The sequence below is a fragment of the Leuciscus leuciscus genome (genome assembly GCF_965113295.1).
Source record: "Leuciscus leuciscus genome assembly, chromosome: 8".
Lineage (NCBI taxonomy): Eukaryota > Metazoa > Chordata > Actinopteri > Cypriniformes > Leuciscidae > Leuciscus > Leuciscus leuciscus.
In genome coordinates this window covers 17,377,255-17,397,312 of record NC_138732.1, presented here as the reverse complement: position 1 = coordinate 17,397,312, position 20,058 = coordinate 17,377,255, and the positions used below count along the sequence as shown (strand labels likewise).

The window sequence follows — 20,058 nt, the reverse complement described above, 5'->3', positions numbered from 1 at the left end:
GAAAATAAATGATAAAATTACTTATTTTTGACCGTTTTTACTTCTTTAAACACAGATCAAATTAAAATCAGGTTTATCAAGAACATGATACACCTTGGCCTAGTTTCATGGACATATAAAGCTAGGTCTAACCTTTGTAAAAGTTTTTGTCCACTAGCTAAATTGCTGTTTACTGCTGAACTAATTGCACTGTGGCACTCTGAAGTTAGAGGAATGTGAATTCATTTTAATTAAAGGCAAGACTGCGTGAGTCATAAGTAAAACTCACTTTCATCTGCTTTAGAAATAGTGGGTAGATTAATGGTAATCCCTAAATATTAACTTAAATTTATAATTGCTTTCTGTGTAAAATCTGATGAGTGATCAAAGGCAGAGGAGTCGGGACCACAGAGCATGAACATTTGCTTGCTGTGTCACTGAGACATACACACCCTCTATCATGTGATTTCTTTTAAAGTGGTTTATGACCACACTGGTGCATCATAAAACATATTTATATGTGGTAATTGCAGTATTTGACCACTGCTAAATCTGAGATCATAAAAAAAAAAAGATGCTTTCTCATTGAGGTGTCTGATAGCATGCACAGGTAAACATGAAACACACTGCATCTGATAAGTGATGATCACTACATTGACATTACAGTGTCCTCTCGCAGATATCATTTTAAAATCAACGTATTCCTTGGTCAGCTGCACATGATCATGATTTATTCAAGCTCTCAGATTAATAATGTTGATGATCAGGCAAAGTGGAAGCGTCTGATGCGCAGACAGCAACAGACAGTTTATTCAGGCAGATGAGCTATGCTGATTTATGACCTATTTGTGCATGGTTCATAATCAACTAGTTATAAATGTGTATTTGAGGTTTAGAGGAATGTGTGATAAAACAAAGTCTGAACATTTTACAAATTAAATATATAGTTAGAGCACATTCAATAATATAAAAAAAAAAAAAGCTACTTTTCAATTTCAGCTTTAAAAAAACAAGCAAAATGATCTCTGAAATGACCGGCCTACAAAAAATAGCTTATAAATATCTCATTATACTATATTATCACCCAAATTTGGATTCAGTCTTTTTGTCAACTTGTTTTCTTTCAATTAGGACTGGTTTTATATTTCTATTTGCATATGATTAATCATAGGCCTCATTTATCTGAGAGTAGGCATCTAATTGTTTGAGTAAAAAAAGCATTATTTATGAATAATTTTCACAATATTAAATAAAATATGAAGAAAAATTGCTCTGTTTATCACACTAGTGTGGTTTAATGTTTAATTAGGGTGTTTGTTTTGAAATGCTTTTATTTTGTACAAAATGGCACAGAGTCACACTTGTGATGTCCCCGGTCAAAAATGACCGGCCTACAAAAAATAGCTTATAAATCACTTGTTATGCTATATTATCACCCAAAATTGGATTCAATCTTTTTGTCAACTTGTTCTCTTTCAATTACGACTGGTTTTATATTTCTGTTTGCATCTGATTAATTGTAGGCCTCATTTATCTGAGAGTAGGTATACATTTTTTTTGTAAAAAAACGTATAATTTATGAATAATTTTGGAAATATTAAATAAAATATGGAAAACAAAATTGCACTGTTGATCACACTAGTCTACTTTAATGTTTCACAAGGAAATTTGTTTTGAAAAACTTTTATTTTGTACAAAATGGCACAAAGTTATACTTCCCGGTATATGTTCCCGGTCAAAAATGACTTCAAAATAAAAAATGATTAATCGTAGGCCTCGAAGTGAATGGGAGAGACTGAAAATAAGAGACAAATTTAGTTTTCATGAGCATGTTCATTATGTTCATGTACACATATGTACACATACACACACACACACACACACGTTAAAACACACAGACTATTTTGAGTATTACACACATTCATTTTCACAGAGAGAAACTTGATCCTGCACTGAACTGCATCTAATATCCATTCATCCATCTGACATTCTCTCTCTCTCACACACACACACACACACACACACACACACACACACACACACACACACACACACACACAGACAGACACGTATGCGCGAACTGGATTTAGTCCGTAGTGACCCTGTTTCAAAAGAATCTTTCATGTTCTTTGTTTCATCACAGTTTTCAGACAAAATATTACGACATTTTGTTTTGGGACTAAAATGTACAAATATAGAGCAGACACATATAAATGCTTCATAGTGTCTTGCTTGTCATTCATTTTGTAGCAGCACAATGGCGAAGAAGCTCTCTGTGCATCATGTTCTTCATCAGATCATTGATCGAGACACTAGTGAAGAGGAGGCGATGCAGGATGAATCTCAGAAGAAAAACTACCTTGCCTCATAGGTGGGGATGAAGACCAGGACAAAGTTACATCTTTCGACCAGAATGTAACCGTAACATCAAGTGGGCCCTCATCATCAGAAGACTGCTGCTCATCAGTTGTTTCAAGGTCTGTAGCATGTGGTGTCTTCTTCTTCTGATACATCTTCTAATGTTCCTTCACGGCAAGATCCATCCTGTATCGCCTCCTCCTTACTAGTGTCTCGATCAATGATCTGATGAAGAACATGATGCACAGAGAGCTGCTTCGCCATTGTGCTGCTACAAAATAAATGCCAAGCAAGGAACTGTGAAGCATTTATATGTGTCTGTGCTATAACATCTATATTTGTTCATTTTAGTCCCAAAACAAAATGTCATAATATTTTGCCTGAAAACTGTGATGAAACAAAGAACATGAAAGAAAGATTCTTTTGAAACAGGGTCACTGCAGACTAAATCCAGTTCGTCTGTGTGTGTGCGTGTGCGTGTGCGTGCGTGTGTGAGAGAGAGAGAGAGAATGTCAGATGGATGAATGGATATTAGATGCAGTTCAGGGTAGGATCAAGTTTCTCTCTGTGAAAATGAATGTGTGTAATACTCAAAATAGTTTGTGTGTTTTAACATGTGTGTGTGTTTGGGTAGCGTGTGTATGCATGTATACATGCATAGGTCCAAGGGCTCGATGTTTGCAAGCACACATGCATATGTGTACATAAACATAATGAACATGCTCCTGAAAACTAAATTTGTCTCTTATTTTCAGTCTCTCCCATTCACTTTCAATGGGCGGCAATTTTTGAGCGAAATGAGATGCCTACTCTCAGATAAATGAGGCCTACGATTAATCGGATGCAAATAGAAATATAAAACCAGTCCTAATTGAAAGAGAACAAGTTGACAAAAAAGATTGAATCCAATACTGGATGATAATATAGCATAACAAGTGATTTATAAGCTATTTTTTATAGGCCAGTCATTTTTGACCGGGAACACCACAAGTGTGACTATGTGCCATTTTGTACAAAATAAAAGCATTTCAAAACAAATTTTCTTGTGAAAATTTTTAATAGACTTGTGTGATCAACAGTGCAATTTTTTTTTCATATTTCATTTAATATTTCCAAAATTATTTAAAAATATTCAAAAATAATGCTTTTTTTACTCAAAAAATTAGATGCCTACTCTCAGATCAATGAGGCCTACGATTAATCGGATGCAAATGGAAATATAAAACCAGTCCTAATTGAAAGAGAACAAGTTGACAAAAAGATTGAATCTAATATTGGATGATAATATAGCATAACAAGTGATTTATAAGCTATTTTTTAAAGGCCGGTCATTTTTGACTGGGAACAAAAAAAGTGTTATAGGGTTCTGAACACAACCTGAGGGTTAAAAAGTATCCAGATAAACTTATAAAATTATCTAATTTCAAGCACTATTTCATGGCCAAGTATTCATTTATTTGGACAACAGCCAATATGCTGGATAATGTAAAGTCAGTTGATCATTACAGCAAAATAAACCCAGACATGAAGACATTGCTAGGAATAGTATACTACAGAAACATGCTTTATTTGCATGATTTAGCAGAAATAGTAAGAGTATCATAGTATGCAATTCCATATTTAGCAATTATCCCTTACATCTCGTACATTATATATATATATATTATTTTTCTTTCACTTTTTCTTTTTCTTTTAATGTAAGCATCTGAACCCCATTCATGACTGTGAACAACTACAAATATAAATACAGCATGAACTTTATCAATTCTATTGCAAGAGGGTAAAGTAGAACATGAGATTACATAACACAGCTGTACTTTTTTTTTTTTTTAAGTGAAGTTACATAAAGCCTCTTTTGAGCTGGAGCTTTCTGCGGGTCCCACGACAGTCTGCAAAATATATTCTACTGGAAAGCTAAAGAGGCACGTGGCAAACCCCCATTCTCAAACAAATTAATTGAAGCTGGGATGAAGGCCTATTTAATGGAATGCATAAAGCCATACATGATTTTAATAATAATCATTGTTTATATTTAAGAGACACAGTGGACTTCCTTTAGGAAATTGCCATCATATTTACTACGCAAGAGTGAGCGACGCAAGGTCAGATGATGTCACCAACACCACTGTGTTGTTTTAGAGCAGTGCATGCTAATGATATGCAAATGCACTGAGGAAAAGCCTTCCCTGGTTTCACCCGTATTAGCCATGGTCTGTTTTCTTGTTAAATCCAAGATGCACCATGCTGTTCAGCCCCGACTCCTCATTAACACTCCTCAAACACAACATTTATGCACAATCCCAGTCTCAGCAAACATATACTTCCTAATGGGTTGGTTCATTTTACTCTGAGACATTTTAGCTTATTCGCACACAGTTTTACTTAATCCCTAAAATAACACTGGTTTATGAAGGTCACTCTCAACAGCCATTTTTGTTGTTTATGCCTCAAGTGGCAGATTTGATGGATTAGCCAACTCTTCTCAAAAGGTGTGAAGACAGTGACGCCCAATCCTTGTCACAGACCGCTCAATATCAGCAAACTCTGGAGCCCGAGCGAGCAGTGTGTTTACAAGGACACAAGACAAAGACAAGCCTGCTGTCTGTCTCTCTCACACACACACAACAGATCCCCTGACTGTCATTCCAAACCCTCTAACCTTTCACAATCTGTTCTGGCTAGCAGAGTTCACATATCACCCACAGTTCAGCTAAAAACCATGTAAATTTACACACATAGGTAGATCATCAAAGACTCTATTAAAGAGTTTAAATATATACCAGACTCTCTCAAATATTAGCTTTTCCAAGATAACGCAGGCATACATGACTCCACTATGAAATAATTTATGAGAACAAATCAAATGTCACATGACTCGCATTTCATGTTGAATGGCATACACTTCATTTTTGCATCCATTACACACAGAATTCGATCTTCAAAAATCCAAAAGCATCACAGAAGCACAATGGAGAGTGTGTGCAGATGATTTTAACAGTGTTTATTTAACAGGACTGACATCAAACGTCAAACATTGTCATTTATGTAACAGAACCAAATTTAGTGTGGCAAGTACTACTATATACAACTAGATAATAAAATATCATATATTTCACATCAGGGTTTGGTCATTTGAATTTGAGCAATTCCCATTCTGATTCTGTCAATCAATTCTGATTCTTATTGGTTCTGATTCTAATCAAATCCCAGTTTCCATTCCAGTAAGATAAACAATTAAATAATAGATATCAAAAATAATTATTCAGTGTCTTTTGGCAAAACATTTTGTTCTGGCTGAATTCCATGAACAAAAATCAGCAGCCCAAAGAACACTTACACAAGGACATTTTTAACCAAAATAACACGACAAAAACAACTGGACCAACTTGTATAAATTTCAAACATTATTAAAGACAAGTACAGTCAGTAATAAAAAAAAGAACAAATAAACAAATTAGCAATGGCACAAATAAACACAACTGTTCAAGTACCAGAGGTGTAAAGTCCAGGTTCAGAAAGTAAAAGTCCTCCTCAGTATTTTGTTCCAATCACCTGGATTTGCTAATTAGCACAGTTCTTCAGCCAGGAGAGAGAACTAATTAATGAAATCAGCTGGCTGAGTTCATGGGTGGAATAAACATATGGCAGGACTTTTGCTTTCTGACCCCTGGACTTTACACCACTGTCTAGTACAGAAATTGAAATCAAATGTAAAATAACTGCATAGTTTTCTTTTTATAGATAAAATATAGAACAATCCTTATTAAAGTTACAAACGTTATTCAGTCAAGATCAATGAGTGATTTTCTTTCGTTCTCTGATTAACCTTTATGACAGACTGTATTAGACTGCTGTCACTTTAAGACCTTACTCGCGGATCCAATACACTGTTACACATGCATTTTCTTTCTCAACTTTACGTTCACTTAAGACTAAATCGACTGTGTTTACGAGAATATTTTAACATATTTTGTGGGTATTTGTTCTTTGAAGTGCGAGAAGACGAGCGCACTATATGAAAGGCGGCTCTCTACGTACGCTTTGCATATGTGCGCACAGAAAACAGCGCACGAGTGCCGAATTAAGTTCTCTTTTGTGTCTTCTTGCAATTGAAATAGTTTGAAATCACATTAAAATGCACACACAGGAATTGATAAGCAGAATCACAATTTTAATTTCATTGCAAGTATCCGATTCCTGACCTTTACTAGGCTATATCTGATTCCAGAATTGAAATCGATTTTTGATTCACCACCCTGTTGATATATTGTTAATATATATATATATTTTTTTTTTTTTAAATGTATGTAAACAGTAGATGAAAAACTTAAAAAAAAATTGAAATGTTATCTTGGTAACTAACTGAAATTAAATAATAATAATGATCATAATAATAATAATAATAATATACTAAATAAATGTACTAAAACTGAAACTAAAATATAAAATACTAAAAAATATTTTAAAACTATGTAAAAGGGCTGTTCAGGGGCAAAACAATAGAACAAGGTGTAATTCAGTCTTTCTTAATGGCAGTAAAAATAGGAATGTTTTTGAAGTTCTGCCTAAGTCAATCTGAACCCTTTGACATGATCCCACATTCGTTCAAGTTATGTATAAATGCCCAGCTCATAATGTTATCAAGTCAAAGTTCTGTTTCAATTCACCTGTTTCAGTTCGATTTCACCTAAGATAAGAACAAGACAAAGTACAACATGTCCGCCGGGGTGAACATGGCCAGAAGGGAGGTGGGATGAATCTAGAGATGATTGGTCAGTCAGCATGTGGGGAAAAGTTATAAAACGCGTGGACATCCTTGAGAACTGACTGTTAAAAGTTGAGTAAAAGAAAGTAGCCCAGCTTGACATATTATAATTTCAGCCATGAGTGGATGTCCATATTTTCAGAAGAAATTCGTGTATGTATTTTCAGCTTTCAACATTTTTAGATATTTGAGATTATACAAGTTAATCCCAAAGACACATATAATCACTACCATATCTGAAACCAGTTAGAACACAAACCTACGCTGAATGTTGTACACTAATGTTTCTGTGTTTTATGTGAATGTGTTTGATTGAAATACAGGTCAGCTAGTAAGCAACATCTGAAAGAAGATGAGAATGATGATTCTCAATCTGGAATTAACAAGGCCAGCAAAGGAGGTCTTATCTATGGTGACTATCTGCAGGTAAACGGCATATTAACTCATGCATATTAATGACATTTTCATATATTTTAATAAGCATAAAGCATAGCTTTTCCTAAAATAGTTCATGATTAATTGGTGAGCAGTCCTCGAATCCAAAGTGTATTATAATGGGCTGTGTGATCAGAACACCATGGGATTCTTTCTAGGTTTCCAAATTAATAAATGCTGGAAATTGCATGCATCTCAGATTTTAATGGCATACAGTGATGTAGTTCGTTTTTTTATGTTCTATTTTAAATAGACACACCGAGTTTGGTCATTACAGACTTTTTTTGGCTTGCTTTTCATGAAACAAAATGTTCTCTCATCCCCAGCTGGATAAAATAGTGACATCTCAGATGCTTCAAAGTGAGCTGAAGGGAAACAAGATCCATGACGAACATCTGTTCATCGTCACACATCAAGGTGAGCCACACAAAAGCTAAACAGCCTTTGGGCAAATCAGTCTTAGCCTCTCTCCAATGAACGCTCCCAAAACACGACAGAAAAAACAAAGCTAATTTCCTTGTTTATAAGGCTGAATGTTGACATGTTTCACTGCAACCAAAAATAGGCAAGACTAAATCAAAAGCTCAAAGCTGAATGTAACCCACATCATGTGAACAATCGTCGACAATCCAGAATCCACCACACCAGTGAATCCAGAGTTACACGACTACACAATCCATACATACATAATCCTTATGGATATACATGCTTTTTTCATACAGTGTGTCATAAAGGTTCATTACAGAAGCCTAGAGACCAATGTCACTGCACTTCTGTACATTTACCTTGACTTTTCATATGTAACCTGAAGAAATGATTAACCTGTACCTTCTGTTTCAGCATATGAACTGTGGTTTAAACAAGTTCTGTGGGAGCTGGACTCAGTGAGAGAAATCTTCATCAGTGGACATGTGAGTAGCCCAAATACAAAAAAGATTTGTGTTAGTGGGTCATGAACAGCAACAGTTATCAGATTTAGCTCCATTTTTCTCCAAACTTGAATGGACCTACTTTTAATTAATGTAATAAGATTAACATTTAATAAGTCACCTGTTAAAAATGTGTTATAGAGCATTTAAAATTTAAAATAAAACACCAACTCAGTTCAATAGCTCAGACAAAATCAGGGCAAATATTATTATCTGATATGTTGTGCTATACTGCATCACGTACAAAACACTTCAAAAGTTGGGGATTTTTTCATGTTTTTGAAAAGGTCTCTTCTGCTCACCAAGGCTGCATTTATTTGCTAAAAAAAATAATAATATAATAATTCTATTTGAATATATTTTAAAGTATTATTACTGGTATATAAATAATTCAATGGCCTAGGACCTCAATACATTGCAGATATGCTCACTGAATATAAATCCAACAGATCACTCAGATCATTAGGATCACATCAACTAAAAATACCAAGGGTTCACTCTAAGCATGGCGAGTCGGCATTTAACTACAATGCCATCCGCAGCTGGAACCAGATCAGAGATGTGCTCCTACAGTAGTCACATTCAAATCCAGACTCAAAACACTTCTGTTTGGCTGTGCATTTACTGAAGGAGCACTGTGCCGCTGTTCGTCCGACTGATTACACTATTTTATCTCTGCATTCTCCTTTTGATTCTAAACTACTGTATTCTTCCTCTTGATTCTAAACTGAACTCAAATGGCACTGATTGATAACCGTTTTTTTTGAGAATGGTATTGTAGTAGCGGGGAAAACCCGATGGTCCTGATGACCAAATTTGTGAGCAAGTGCTCACCTTTCTGTGATGGAGTTTGAGAGGGATTGACTCATGATGGTCAAGGCAACACTGTGGTGACTAGTACAGATTACTAGTCTTGTACGGATTATCAAGAGAACACTGTGGTGACTAGTACAGATTACTAATCTGGTGGGCTCAGATAATCCACGGTATATGAAAATCCACAGAAGAATACTGACCGTCATTGGGAAATCTCAGAGTCAAAATAAGATACACCGGTGTTTTGCCAGATGAGAAGTTTATTCTATGTATCATCTTTTTACTATTTTAGTTCATTTTACTCTAATTCATTTTATAACTGTATAATTTATCTCTTTTAATTCCTTTTATAACTGTTTTAATTTCCTCTGCTTTTATTTTGTGTCTATTTTCTATACAAAGCTCTATGAATTGCTATAGTGTGATTACTATAATTCCTTTCTATGTAAAGCTTTTGAATAACTGTTTGAAGTTTTCTTGCTTTTATTCTTCTCTATGTAAAGCACTTTGAATTGCCATAGTGTATGAAATGTGCTATATAAATAAACTTGCCTTGCCTAAAGTGTTATTTACTCATGTGATGGCAAAGGATCATTACTCCAATCTTCAGTGTCACATGATCCTTCAGAGATCATTCTAATATGCTGATTTAGTGCTCATGAATCATTTCTTATAATCAATATTGAAAACAGAATGGTGTGCTGCTTAATATTTTTTGTGGAAACTGTATAAAAAAAAAAAAAAAATTAAGATCAGCATTTTTCTTTAATAGAAATTTCTAAAACATTATAAATGCCTTTCCTGTTGCTTTTGATCAATTTAATGTGTCCTTGCTGAATAAAAGTATTAATGGTAAACCGGTTATTTTTATATACAAATCTTTTTTTTATTTTTTACTCCAAGCTATTTTGATGCTACTGTAAGCTATGCAGGGGATTTTATAAGGATTTTTGGGATACTTGTCAAAGCGGCACATTTGCATGCTTCTAATGGAAAATTCAGTTCATTTATTGTTTGTGGGCTTTTGGACAATGATAAACAGCCCGAGCCTTGAGTTTTATGATATATGTAGTTCAGTTGAAAGAAAGAATGCGCACTGCAGCATGAGGCTGCCACCTTCAGTCTAGTTTAAGATACTTCTCTAGTTAAATGTCCTGTTTCAGGGACTTTATAAAGACTGATGAAAGTGAATATAACTGTGCCGCTATTTCCTCAGGTACGTGACGAGCGAAACATGCTCAAAGTCAACACTCGTATCCAAAGAGTTGTGATGATATTCAGACTGTTGCTCGACCAGTTCTCTGTTCTGGAAACCATGACTGCCTTAGACTTCTATGACTTCAGGTAAGGTTTATATAGTTCTCATTATGACAGTGAAAAGCAATTCCTGAAAACAAGTTTTACATTTCCTAGATAACAGCATTGGTTGAGAAAAATTGGTGTAGGAAATGTACTAACGCTCAAGAGACTGGATATAGCTAACTCAGTAAATAAGCATTAGATGGCACTAATTTGTTAGATCAAAGTCAATGGCAGTTTAGCATAATTGTATTTAGCTGGATTGATCTGCGTGTTTTGTGCACAGGGAATATCTCGCGCCGGCTTCGGGCTTCCAGAGTCTGCAGTTTCGACTGCTGGAAAACAAGATTGGGGTCCCACAAAACCAGAGGGTCCCCTACAACAGAAGGCATTACCGGGATAATTTCCGTGACCAGGAAAATGAGCTGCTCCTCCACTCAGAGCAGGAGCCCACGCTTCTTCAGTTAGTGGAGGTAAACCTGAGGGAAATCACATTATAAGAGAAGTCATGAATACTGTTTTAATCAATGTAATCGGGGAAATTCAACACAAGAGCTGTAACTTACTGGACTTCTTTGTGGGTTATTGGTATTCAGAGAGGAATAGGTTACATGGACAATTTATTTATGAAGTCAGGATTAATCTGGCGGACAGCTACCTGGCGTTTAACATTTCTCATAAGCAATCAATACTTTTCAGCAATGGCTGGAGAGAACGCCAGGTTTGGAGGAAGATGGCTTCAATTTTTGGGGGAAACTGGAAGCCAAAATTTCCGAGGGGCTCAGGAGAGAGAAAGAAAATCTAGAGGTTTGTGGAGGATCCCTGGATAATTCTGTGCAGTTCTCAAAACTAAGTTTAAGTGACAACTCATGTTTCTTCTTAATAGCAAAAACCAGCCTCGGAGATGAAAGATGAGATGATGGCCGAGCTCATTAAGCAGAGAGACATTTTCTTATCGCTCTTTGATGAGAGAAGACATGTGTACTTACTAAGCACCGGTCAGCAAACCTCTCGTGTATACAATGTCAATGTCAAGTGCCACATCCACTAGCTGTTACAGTGGGATATGTTGTTCTGTCTGTGCAGGTCAGAGGAGGCTGTCCTATAAAGCACTGCAGGGAGCCCTGATGATATACTTCTACAGGTACGTCTAAGATGACCTGCTAATTTAGTAAAAAGATGCTGTTCTATCCAAAAAGAGATCGATTCAACTTCAAAGTAAATGTTATGCTGTATACACAATCATTCAAGACTTTTTACAAAATGTTTTTAAAGAAGCCCTTATGCTCACCAAGACTGCATTTATTTGATCAAAAATACAGAAAAACAGAATTACAATTTAAAACAACAATTGTATATATTTGAAAATGTACTTTTTTCCTGATGTATGTCAAAGCTGAATTTCCAGCATCATTACTCCAGTCTTCGGTGTCACATGATCCTTCGGAAATCATTATAATACTGATTTGATGCTCAAGAAACATTTCAGATTTTTGTAAATGTTACAAATATTCTTTCAAAACCAGATGTGGTACAGATGGTATCAGACAAGAAATCACTAATATCATGGTACTTCTTGATATATTTCTTGATGTCATTGTAATTAAATATATATATGTGTATATATATATATATCTATATAGAGAGAGAGAGAGCGAGAGAGACATTATCCAACGGTACTTCAAAGAATACCACGGTTCATTAGCTTGATGAAGAACAAAAATCTCATTTATTTTCAAACTCATTTGTAACTCAACTTCTCACCGTCTGTTCTCAGGGAAGAGCCTCGATTTCAGGTTCCTTTCCAACTCCTGACTTCTTTGATGGACATCGACACCCTCATGACAAAATGGAGATGTATGTGACACCACTGAAAACAGCTTCAAAACTGCAAATAAATCTGACCTTAAACACCCTGTAGGGCAAAGCCTCTTAGAAGTGTCAACACTGAACAAAAGGTTTTCTTCTGCATATCAATAATGCATTCGTTTTTTACTTCCTGCATAATTTATACCTGAATTTCCCCCTAGACAACCACGTGTGTATGGTGCACAGGATGATTGGCAGTAAAGGCGGCACAGGTGGCTCTTCAGGCTACCAGTATCTGCGCTCCACTGTCAGGTAGGCCAAATAATCTGGGACAAATCCAGATGAAGCACCCAGCATCTGCTGGAATTATCCATGCGAAAAATAATGCTAAATGAAATGTGAATTGGCATTAATAGTCATCTCCTGGACACAAACCACTCAAACACAAGTACAGTATGTATTGATATGTCTTATTCATGAACCTATGTTTTGCCAGTGATCGGTACAAGGTGTTTGTGGATCTGTTTAACTTGGCCACCTTCCTGGTTCCGAGGGAGTGGGTACCCAAGCTGGACCCGAGTGAGCACAGCTTCCTTTACACGGCCGAATGCTGTGACAGCTCCTACTGCAGCAGCGATGACTCAGACTAAACAGATGGAGGATGAGGGAAGGATGAACAGTGTTTATAGAGTACAGAAAAAAAAGAAAAAAAAGCTTCAACCCTCACGAGTCTCCCATCACCAACATTTGTCACTTAAGTCTTTTAAATGGTAGAATGAGAGGCTACAAAGCTGTGCTGATTTTACAGATGTTCAAAAAGGGAATTCTAAGACAGCGTAAAAAAAAAAAAAAAAATCAGTGACACTGTTATTGCACTTGTTTATATACTGTCAATATAATGTAATATTCTAACATATGTGCAGTTAACTGATATATATTTTGTAAATAAAGAGCATATATATACAGATATTATGATACTTCTTGTTTATTTGGAAAAAATAGACAATGTTTTTTTAAGTTTAAGTTTATTTAATATCAGTAAACATGTTAGATTTTTCCTAAAATGCAACCACAATTGATAAACACAATAAAAAGTAAACTTTGGTTAACACTCTATTGTAGTTTCTCTGTAACATCTTATATTTATTTACTATAGTAATAGCAACAGCAAATTATGCATAATTATCAGTACCTATTTGTATAATTGACTGTAACAAGGACACCTTATTAAAGTGTAACCCAAGTTTATAGTTACAAATGTGTATCAAAGCAGATCAATTCTGAGCATCTAGTACATAATGTAACGTAGTGATAAGCACTTACATATTAAAGGTTGTTATTAGTAATCACAAAATATAATACAAATGTTCACATTTTTCTTAGATGAGTTCACTTGTGTCCAACATCAGTGCAATGTCACAATATAGTAAGCGTTCAGTTCAGTTGTGCACTTATACTTACTAACAGTGTTTTCTGAAGATTAAAACATTCTTAAAAGACAGTGTGTGTTTCGTAACTAAAAGGATTTCCGGCTCTGACTCCGATTATTTTGGGCTACAGTGACTGGGATTAAGAAAATGTGTATTAGCTCAAATAGCAGCGTACTTGCTCTGCATTCGCGAGGCAACAGGATTTGTTACGTGAGAATTTTTACAGTTCTCATCAGCTACACAGGAGGATTTCTGTCCTGAGGGTGATATTTTAAATGTCGATCTGCCACGGTCTTATCACGGAAGTACAAAAGATTATTGACAATTACACAAAAACAGCAGCAACATTGTCAGCAATTCCTGGAAAAAAGAAAAAAAAGAGTGGCTGTTGATTCTCATCTGACATTGCGTAACACTTTATTTTACAGTGTCTTTACATTATGTTACATGTACTTACCATAGTAATAACAGTAAATTATGCATAATTACATGCAACTAACCCTCAACCAAACCCTAATCCTATAGTAAGTACATGTAGTTGCTTAATATTACTCTATATATAATTACACTGTAAAAATAACACCTTAAAATAAAGTGTAACCAAAAATAATCTCACTACATCATTTACAAATGATCTGATTTGAATTAAAACTAGGAATATATGATTGTATTTTTTCATTGCAGACAGTATTGAGAGTTTGCCAACGTCCAACACTTCATGAATATTTATGAATGCACACAATGTCTCCCTGCAGCAGGATGCATTGTGTTTATCACTTGTCTGGGAAACTGTCAACAAAGTAAAAAAGCATTAAAAGTGGGTCATACACAAACCTACCACACATGTTGTTCCCTATTTTGATGTAAACATATCCATTATCGCCCCATGAGGTCCCCCAGGAATTGCGTACTATCCAATATGGCACTTCCCCTGTGATAAAATATGAAGACATATCAGAGATAATACACCTGAGATGGGAAATTATTAATTACAAAAAAGACATAATACATAGCATACACTTATATAATGGTATGGAAACAAAACAGGAGTTTATATCCAGACTAATCCAAAAAGCAACTGATTATCTGCAATAACGCATGTATTGTTTGCAGTTTTAAGTTACAGTACTTTAAGTACACATTTGTGCAGAGCTCATAAAGTGACACGGTGATGGGGGAAAAATATGAGATGGGAAGAAAAAATGTTATGCTGCAAATATTTTGCAAAAGAACGGAAGAGTTTGCAAGCGAACGCAAACTTTCTCAGGGGAACGCAAATGTTTTAAAATAACATTTTTCATCCCATCTCATCTTTTTTCATATCACCGGGTCTCTTTAGTGGGCTTCATTCGTACTGTCAATATAATGTACTGTAATGTTCTAACATATATGCTGATTTAGATTTGTAAATAAGAGTATACACAAAAAGTATACACATATACAGATATAAAGATGTTTATTTAAAAATTAGACCCTGTTTTATGTGTAAATGTGAACTTAATATGCATCTATTTATTTTTAGTGTGTCAGATTATTATTATATCCAAACTAATCCAAAAAGCATCTCACTAGTATTACAGATTTGACAAACTGATGAATTACAATAGTGCTCATGTATTGTTTGCAGGTTTAAGCTAATGGTGCATCACTTTCTCTAATTTACATTGCAAGTACTTTATTCAAACTAGTAAACAAACAGGAGAAAACAAATCCAAGGAGTGTATAAACGCTGCGGACAGCTTGATGAATAAACCGCAGACACATCAGGCAGTTTTCCGGGATGTTGGCACACAGCCAGTATTTGCCAGTGTCGGCTCAACTGTGTGCCCTTGACAGGACGTAATCCGTGAAGGCCAGCGCTCTGAACCTTTGTTTGCTCTGAGGCACAAGTAAAGAGAGTTTAACTGTCTGTGTGAGTGTGTGTGTACCTGTGGTATCATAACCGGTGATTAGTACGGCATGGTTGGCATTGTGGCTGGAGCAGTGGTGCTGAATGATGCCGCCCAGATAATCCTGCCAGCTGATGGCATCCACAATGGCCACTAGAGGCCCAGACTCCACCAGGACACTCATCATCACCTCTTCATGTACACTAGAACAACATATCAATCCCAATGTATACAGTACTTAGGTTTACTTAGTTCAGACGTTACATTGCACAACATGGGTAATGCTAAATCCGTCCATCCAAATTGTAAAGCATTTATTTAAAACAGATTTTTTTAGTTTTTACTGTTACTTTTGATCAATTTAACGCATTCATGAGATTTCCCTGCAGGCTGTGACCGAAATGGAAACCATGCAACCAGTAAAACGGTTGGTTGACCCAGTTGGTTAGGACAGAAATCATGCCATGTCACAGAAAGAACACAATGCAAAACATAGTGACATCTGACATAAATGTTCCCACCGAAACACAGGTCAGAAGTGCTGCGTTTGGTTTCTGACCAGCCGTATGTGAGCTTAGTGAGTGTACAGTCAGTGACCCCGTGTGGCAAACAGAGTTGACAAGAACAGATGAGTAAACATAAAACATTGGCCCCCATCCCAACAAACTTCAACCTTAAATGATTTAATTGTACATGAGGTCTACACTGCACTTCGGCACTGGCACAGCTGACTGTTGATGTAAAGCTCAAGGTATCCGCATGCTACATCTATTACCTGAAGTCATAAGCGGAGTAATTCCTCACTATCACTCCATCATGAGAATGAGGAAAGTACTGGCAGCTTCCAGCTACGGCTTTGAAGGGATACTCCGCCTGATTCACTAACTTCAGTTTGGTCTGAAATAAAATAGACATACAAAGCAGGATATTAGATGTGCCAATTATGGAACTTCTGGGAGGATAACAGACATCTTTAATTAGCAGCTTGTTGTGGAAGATACCGACAACTTTACTTTGAGTTTTAACCCTCTCAGAACTGGAGCGGCTAGCTAATTAATTAAAACCCTTATTAAAATCCTAATTAAAATGCTTATTACAAAAAACAAACAAAACAGATGTCATTTAAAAGCTTATAATGCAGACTTCACAACACTTTTCAGCACTTTTACCAACTTAATTACTGCTTTTAATCAGCTGTAAAATTATGTGTTTTGTTTGCTAAATTTAGGGAATATGATCCAAATGATAATATAACTACTAAAACGTTTGGATAGCCTTGTTACACACAAAGTTCGGGGCAAGAACTTTTTTAATGATTTTGGTCTCTTATGCTCACCAAGGCTGAATTTATTAGATGAATATAGATGAATATTATTACAATTTAAATGAACTGCTTTAATATATTTTAAAATTTAATTTTCAGCAGCCAGTCTTGAGTTTCACATGATCCTTCAGAAATCATTTGATCATTTAGGAAGATCTGGTGCTCTAGAAACGTTTCTTATTATCATCAATGTTGAAAACAAATGTTTCATATTTTTGTGGAAATGAGCTGAACTCTGCAGGAGACTGGCCCGCAAGGAGCAGGATCCGACATCATTGGTCAAAGCAATTAAAATGAATGGTAGTTGAATACACTATTATGATCAATTTAGCCAGCACCTGTATGAGCCAGTACAGAGCTTCATCAGGGGATCCACCGTTACAGCCGTGGTTTTCATAAGAACAGTCTATAACCTGCTGCACACTGAGCTGCTGTAGTTTCCCACCATCTTTAGCGGACACGGATTCAATGGCCTCCACCACACTGAAGGCCCAGCAACCTCCACACTGCAAGAAAGAGCAAAAAAGAAATGCAGAGTAAACATATCTATTACACATTGTAACAAAAAAGTCATATGTTCTGAGTCTGAGTATATGCATGAGTGAAAAAATGTGAAGATCAGATCTAAAGCCTAATCTTGAAGTCGGCACAGAACAGAAGTTGCGATTATCTCTTCCTCCCTGTTGTGACATATGTTCAAGTGGAAAAGCTTCTCAAATGAAAAAATATATAGGGCGGGACTTGATATTGTCCATGTGTAATTGATTGGATGGTTGTGGTTTGCTATTGTTGTGATCTCATGTGAGTGACAGGTTGATCCCGCACTCATGCCAGTAAACACATCATCAGAGAATAGAAGAGATGCCATTGCATAAGGGAGGGGAAGTTACTTTAATTAAAGATTATGAGGGCATGAATTAAAAATATAATAATAATGATGGGCACAGATAAATCATTTATAATAAATACTGCAATATTCCCTAAAAAGTAAAAATGGTAAATTTTGATATCATGGTGACTTTAACATCTAAACCCTACCGACTCCTGGTTTCGTACTGGTCCGACAACTCCATGGTCCCTCCAATCAAAGCTGGGTGGATAATTCGTCTTAATTTGAAATCCAGCCCTAGATGGGTCAAACTTTGGAGCCGTCTCAGCCCGAGCTGTGAGATATCGCTCTGACAATCAAATGAGGCAGGTCAGTTGCCATCATATAAAAAGTGAATTCATCTGTAAGCATCCTTATCCATACTCACCTTTGAATTGTTGCGGAGAGAAGTCAGAGAACTGGTTGATGCCGTAATGGGCAGAACGGTTTGATTTCTTCAACTGTGAGTTCAGAAAGGCTTGTCTCTTGAGGGAACTCTACAATGTGACAAAACAAGACATCACCAAAGGTGTCTTGTGCAACAGGTAAGATCTGAATCACATGAGGAAATATATCACATGACAGAAACTAATGGAATTACTGGCATTGCATATATATACACACACACACACACATATATATATATATATATATATATATATATTCATATACTATAAAACTCAAATTCTAGTATTGAGACATGGTCAGTAACTGTAGATTTACTTTATAATTCCAAAATTTAAATCATCTCTAGTTATTGGCTGCCTTCAAAAACGAGTAAGCTGCCTAACTAGACTTCATTTCTGGGCATCCAAGGCGCATTAAGCTGTATTTGTGAGAGTCCTCATCTCATGATGCCTAAAAATACTGTCTAGTTAGGCAGTTCACTAGGTTATGAGACACATCCATTGTCTCTTAATCATAGGCAGCTATTGTCGATGAATGAGTTCTAATGATACGGATTTAATGCTGTCGTTGAAATGTGAGATATTAATGTTAGTCCACTAAATATACCTGGAAATTAATCAGTCTCTGATAGAGTTCGTTGTTTTCATTTTCTTGCTGAAAAGTCATCAGTCGTTCTTCGTCCGTCAGATATTTCCTACTTAGTTCGACGCTGATGGATCCCGTGAGCAGTTCATGGTAAATTATCAAAACAACAAATATTAAAGTAAACGCCATTTAAACGGAACCATAAGCAAACGTTTAGCAAAGCCTGCAGTACTCTATAGCAACTTTCATTTCTGCTGTCGATAATTTCCTGCAGCAGAAGCAGAGCAGAGCGCTCTATCGCCCTCTAGCGGCTGATGAAAACATTACCTGAGAGCGCCCTCTTACAAATGGTTGCGGACTTGCGGGACACAGACAGGCTCTTGGAATGTAAAACGGAACCAAAGCAACGAAGGAATCACAGACGAAAAGGTTAAAGACACTAAACTCTCAAATGCATTGTATTACATGAATTTTACAATAGCGTTTATGAAGCGTCTAATTATACGCCATTCAAAATAAATTATGAAATTAAAAGGTCACACACTTAATGGTGCCCATGTAACTCCGTTATTATAAAAGTAAGCACTATGTGATGGCATCATTAATGATATATTCTCCTGATGTAATTATTTTCTGAAGCTGCCTGTAATTAGGCCTATATTAAAGTGATTTAGTAGCATGCAACATATTTTTTTTAAATTGTACCGCCTGCTATAAATAATAATATTTCATCTTAAGTGTTCCTAAATAAAAATCTACTTCACTCTTCTTTCTCTTTTGTTCCGGGTATTTAAACTCCAAAGAGGCTGATGCCCTTTCTGATTGCATGACAGGACTCACAATCCAGACTTGACTCAGATAGCACCAGTTTAAGCTAATTTATCCATCCATCCATGACAGTGTTCTTATTGTTAACTAAAAATAAAACAAGCTTTATGAAGCTGAAATATAATGAAAAATAAATATTAGATGAAAATGTTTGCCTTGGCAACTAACTGAAAAAGAAAAAGAAAAAGTTGAAGTTCTAAAATTAATGAATCTTAAACTGGATTAAAAAGAGCTGAATATAAATATTTAAAATATAATAAAATGACAATAGCGTATTAAATTACTACAACTGAAACTAAAATTAAAATGAAAACTGAAAAAATAAATATAAAAGCA

At 35.7% G+C, this 20,058-nt stretch overlaps 2 protein-coding genes across 2 annotated transcripts; one reads left to right on the top strand and one right to left on the bottom strand.

Moving 5' to 3' along the window:
• The first annotated feature begins 7,145 nt into the window (after positions 1-7,145).
• tdo2a (tryptophan 2,3-dioxygenase a) lies at positions 7,146-13,359 on the top strand. The gene is made up of 12 exons (XM_082178564.1): positions 7,146-7,255; positions 7,426-7,528; positions 7,864-7,954; positions 8,378-8,448; positions 10,499-10,626; positions 10,868-11,054; positions 11,281-11,388; positions 11,468-11,579; positions 11,668-11,725; positions 12,359-12,438; positions 12,612-12,702; positions 12,887-13,359. Exons 1-12 carry the CDS (start codon positions 7,221-7,223, stop codon positions 13,038-13,040), a joined length of 1,218 nt encoding a protein of 405 aa, XP_082034690.1. The 5' UTR covers positions 7,146-7,220; the 3' UTR covers positions 13,041-13,359.
• On the bottom strand, positions 13,360-19,193 carry ctso (cathepsin O). Its single transcript, XM_082178585.1, has 8 exons — positions 18,916-19,193; positions 18,290-18,398; positions 18,072-18,211; positions 17,372-17,539; positions 16,485-16,606; positions 15,749-15,912; positions 14,659-14,751; positions 13,360-14,180 (listed from the first exon to the last, which is right to left on the bottom strand). The coding sequence occupies exons 1-8, from the start codon at positions 19,081-19,083 to the stop codon at positions 14,146-14,148; spliced, it is 999 nt and encodes a 332-aa protein (XP_082034711.1). The 5' UTR covers positions 19,084-19,193; the 3' UTR covers positions 13,360-14,145.
• Between the last annotated feature and the right edge of the window lie 865 nt (positions 19,194-20,058).